The 4,377-nt window shown below is 43.7% G+C and overlaps 1 protein-coding gene across 1 annotated transcript in view; it reads left to right on the top strand.

Annotated features, from left to right (window-relative positions):
• Positions 1 to 3,709: 3,709 nt before the first annotated feature.
• Positions 3,710 to 4,377, top strand: part of npas4a (neuronal PAS domain protein 4a) — a 3,946-nt gene continuing 3,278 nt past the window's right edge. The window contains exon 1 of the mRNA XM_037675767.1: positions 3,710 to 4,164. Within this exon, the coding sequence (XP_037531695.1) occupies positions 3,990 to 4,164 (175 nt within the window). The 5' untranslated portion in view covers positions 3,710 to 3,989. The remainder of the gene's footprint in view (positions 4,165 to 4,377) is intronic.

Genomic DNA, 4,377 nt, shown 5'->3' with positions numbered 1-4,377 from the left:
GAAGGCTTTCGATTAGCAACATCCAGAGAAATGTTAGGCTCTAATAGTATACAGAGGAGTAGAAATGAGAACAAGGTGCAAAAACAGGAGCAACTTGTGAACCTTTGCTGTATTTATGTTTAACAAACCAGAACTTATTGTTAATGAAAAGTCAAATTCATGTCGTCATCCCTTTTATTGATTCAATGTCTAACAAAAGCCCAACACGGATGAACTTGTTATGCAGATTAAAGTCTTATAAACCTTTCTGAACATTAAGTTTAGACATATTGCTCAATACAAGATGAAGTATAAAATAATTAAAAATGAAGAATTAGTTTTTATTATTGATTGTGATGCTTTGCATGAGAGTAAACAAACCAACTTTATTTGATTTAAAAAAAAATCCTGCAGTAAACGTTTGCTTTTATTTTATGTTGTTGGGAATTCGTCCTAATTTTTATCAGGATGTCTCCAAAGGCCAAATGCATTTTACATCATGTGATGCAATATCCTCTTTAAATATATATATATATAAAATTGTAATAGTGTTTTTATCTTACTGATGGAGGCTGGAAGCCGAGCTGCTGCTCCTCTACATGGAAAGAAGTCATCTGAGGAGTTTAAAGCATCTGATTAGGATGACCTCTCTCTGCAGTTTTCCAGGCAAGTCCCACTGGGAGGAGAACCCAGGACAGACCCAGAACTCTCTGAGGGGTTACAGTATGTATACTCTTTGGCCTGGGAATGACTTGGGATCCCCAAAGAGGAGCTGAAAAGTTCCCACCTTCTCAACCTAAAGTAACTCAACCTCAGAGAAGAACGGCTGAGAGACAGAAAGGGGGAAGTCAGGGAGTGATGGATGAAAGAACTCAAATGTAGGCAAGGCAGGTTCAGATTCACCCACAAAAAAGATTTATTAAATAAACTCAGATTATAATATAAACAAAACACAATCAAACAAATATAAAGGGCTAAAGTGAGCAGAAGATCTAATACAGTGGTGAAGAAAGCTAAATGTACAAATATTAATGAGAATAATTACTGAGAACCGATGAAGAGGAGAAGAGCTGAAGAGCTGAAAGACAAGAGTGACTGATGGAAACTGAGGCTTCACAGAGATCAACTCAACTTCAAACATCTGGAAATATATTAAAACACAAAGAAAGTACAGATGAGAGACTTTGAGGAAAAACACCCTTGAAAGACAGAGACAGATAGAGAGAAGAAGAAGGGAACAAAAAGAGGAACAGAAAAAGAGAGAGGAACAGGGGAACAAAGAGAAGAAGAGAGGAACAGAAAGAGAGAGAAAGAGGGGAACAGAGAGAGAGAACGAGAAGAACAGAAGGAGAGAGAAAGAGGGGAACAGAGAGAGAGAACGCGAAGAACAGAAGGAGAGAGAAAGAGGGGAACAGAGAAAGAGAAAGAAAGACAGAACAGAGAAAGGAAGAGGGGAACAAAGAGAGAAACAGAGGAACAAAGAGAGGAAGAGATGAACAGAAAGAGAGAGAAAGAGGGGAACAGAGAGAGAAAAAAGAAGGGAATAGAGAGAGAGAGAGAATTAGAGGAACAGAAAGAGAGAAAGGGGGAATGGAGAGAGAGTGCGAGAGAAAGAGGAAGATAGAGAGGAACAGGGGAACAGAGAGAGCGAAAGACAGAACAGAGAGCTGAAGAGGGGAACACAGAGAGAGAGAAACAGAGGAACAAAAAGAGGATGAGAGGAATAGAAAGAGCGAAAGAGGGGAACAGAGAGATAGGAAAAAGAGGAACAGAGAGAGAGAGAGAGATGGAGGAATAAGAACAGCGAGGAAGAGGGGACAAAGAGAGAGAGAGGAAGATGGATGGATGGATGGATGGATACATGGATGGATGGATGGACAAACTAAAGAACAAGCAAGGCCCTTTTTGTCTACACAAAGAAGGTGAAGTGTGAAAGTGACTTGTGTCCATCTCTCCCTGAATCAACTCTGAATTGATCAAACTGGATCCAGTTAAACTTGTGTCTCCACTCTGACACAGTGCAGCTCCCAGTTTAGCAACAGCAGGGTGTGTGTGATGAGTTCTTCTGTGTTCTCAGGGCGGTGCTCACACACACACACACACACACACACGATGCTCCGTGAAATGATGACACACTCTTCTCTCCTATATTCCAACAGTTTCAGCTCGTTCACGGTGAAGAAAAGCAAAACCTGGACAGAGAAACATTCATATAGTTCCTCTTCCTCAGTGATGGAGGAAGAGGAAGAGAAGCTGCGTCATTCAGCAGACTCACAACATCCAACAGGGACTAAAATATGCTCAAGGTCCTCGATGACAAGGAGCTTTATTCATCTGTAGTTGTTCAACTTCTCTGACAGAGGCTAAAACAAAACAATATCATACGAGATAAACCAGCTGATATGTGATTTTCCTTCTGAACATTTTCACTAAAAGTTTGGATTCGTGTTGATTATTTTAAGAGATCCATTCATGTCTGCTCTGGTCAACGTGAAGTCTCAGCTGCAAAGTGAAAATCTAATCGCTTCACTGTCTAAAACGATTATATTCAAAGAGGTGATTAAATAAATAAGAACAGGATGACAGATGTGTCGTGTGCGCATGCGTGCCCAGCTGCAAGGCTCAAACCTCTTCTGGGCTTGGTGGAGAGAAGAATGAGATGTTTCTGAATAGGATGGGGAGCTGGGCGCCGGGAGCGCGCAGCACGCTCCTTCAATCTTTGAGATCTATTTTTAGCAACGCTGCTTGCCTCACGTGCCAAGTGGCTTTTGCGCGCGCGCGGAATAATTCATGAGCGCCATTCATTAAAAACACTCCACTTTTCATTGAGACTTTAATGGAGGAGACAAAAATAAATAAATAAATAAATAAATAAATAAATAAATAAACCCTTTCAGTTTAACTTTAAAACGTTTTAAAAATAAAAATGATTTAAAAAAAAGACGCTGAAGGGTCGGGGTGCGTCTTTTGAGGCTTTATGTCAAAATCAACATTTCTTCAGCAAATTCAATGAAGAGATGTTAAAAAAAAAGAGGTTTTGCTAATTGATTTATTCAGATTATAGTGGAAAAAAGAAATAAATCACCGATCAGTAAATATTAAATATTTATTAAAACAAGAGGAGTGTTTGTTGTTTTCAGCTGATTTAAAGTCATCATTTTGTCTCGAGCTCTTCTTTTAATGAACCTCTGGCAGGATAAATGTGGTCCGACGGAACAGCTGGATCGGACCTGCCGACTTTTACTGACAGGAGAAAACTGGTGTCTTATCAGGTGCCAGACACATAAACACAGAGACCTGGTTCGTATTCAGCACAGCCTTCCTCCCTCCTCCTCCTCCCTTCACAGCTCACCGGAGCTCGGTGTCTCCGTTTACGTTTTACTCTGGCTCCGCCTCTTACTCGGTTTTGTCCAAATCGGGCTTTTTGCGTCGCTGGAGCTCCCGACTTCAGCTCCGCGTCATCAACGAGTAAAGGGAAGAGCTGACGTCGGAGGGAGAGTCACAGGGAGGAGTGGGCACGCGAGAGGGAGGGAGTGAGACGATCTCCTCTGCTTACATTGAGACTCATCCAACCCCCCTTCCTTCCTTCCCTCCTCCTCCCTCCGCTTTACGTCGGTGTTGGCGCGTCGGGAGCCCCCCTGCTCCGGTGGAGTCCCAGGCTATATAAGTGACCGGCGAGCAGAGTCCCTCAACCAGATTTACGGGTTCCGGACTTCCCTGCGCCAGAGACGGCGACCACAGCCGCCGGATTCACCTGCGCTCCGAAAGGAGGGGACATCATCCAGCAGGCGGCCAGCCAGCATCCGAGGCTCGAGGCTGGGCAGGAGAGGGTTCATTTAAACCTTCATCAGGAGGAAGAAGAAGAAAAAATAAACAGCTGAGATGAACGTCCAACAACACACCTGAGAGCTGCTCTGGTTTAATTTGTTCCACCTGGGAGACCGGACGCTGCAACAGCCCGCTCACAAACTTCCAACCTGCAGGAATCCCACCGCAGAGACGCGCCAGCGATGTACCGCTCAACCAAAGGGGCGTCCAAGGCTCGACGGGACCAGATCAACGCCGAGATCCGGAACCTGAAGGACCTGTTGCCCATATCCGAGGCAGATAAAGCGCGGCTGTCATACCTGCACATCATGTCACTCGCCTGCATGTACACCAGGAAGTCCGTCTTCTTCACTCAAGGTAGGCTTGAATAAAAGAAGCGACCTGTTGACTCTGTAGAATCAACAAGTGTTCCAGCGGCACCAAAAAAAAAAACACGATCTCAGGACAGTCTGCGGGGATGAGAGGGATAAAAGTATTTTAAATAATCTCAATTGAAGATGATGAGAGTAAAAATAAATGCGTGTCGCTGTCCGTGGTGCTGAAACGCTTCAGCTCAACGCGCGCAGCTAT

This window comes from Nematolebias whitei, chromosome 4 (genome assembly GCF_014905685.2).
Source record: "Nematolebias whitei isolate Nwh7 chromosome 4, NemWhi1, whole genome shotgun sequence".
NCBI lineage: Eukaryota > Metazoa > Chordata > Actinopteri > Cyprinodontiformes > Rivulidae > Nematolebias > Nematolebias whitei.
Note: the sequence above shows the minus strand (reverse complement) of the source record. Positions and strands in the feature narration are given on the sequence as shown.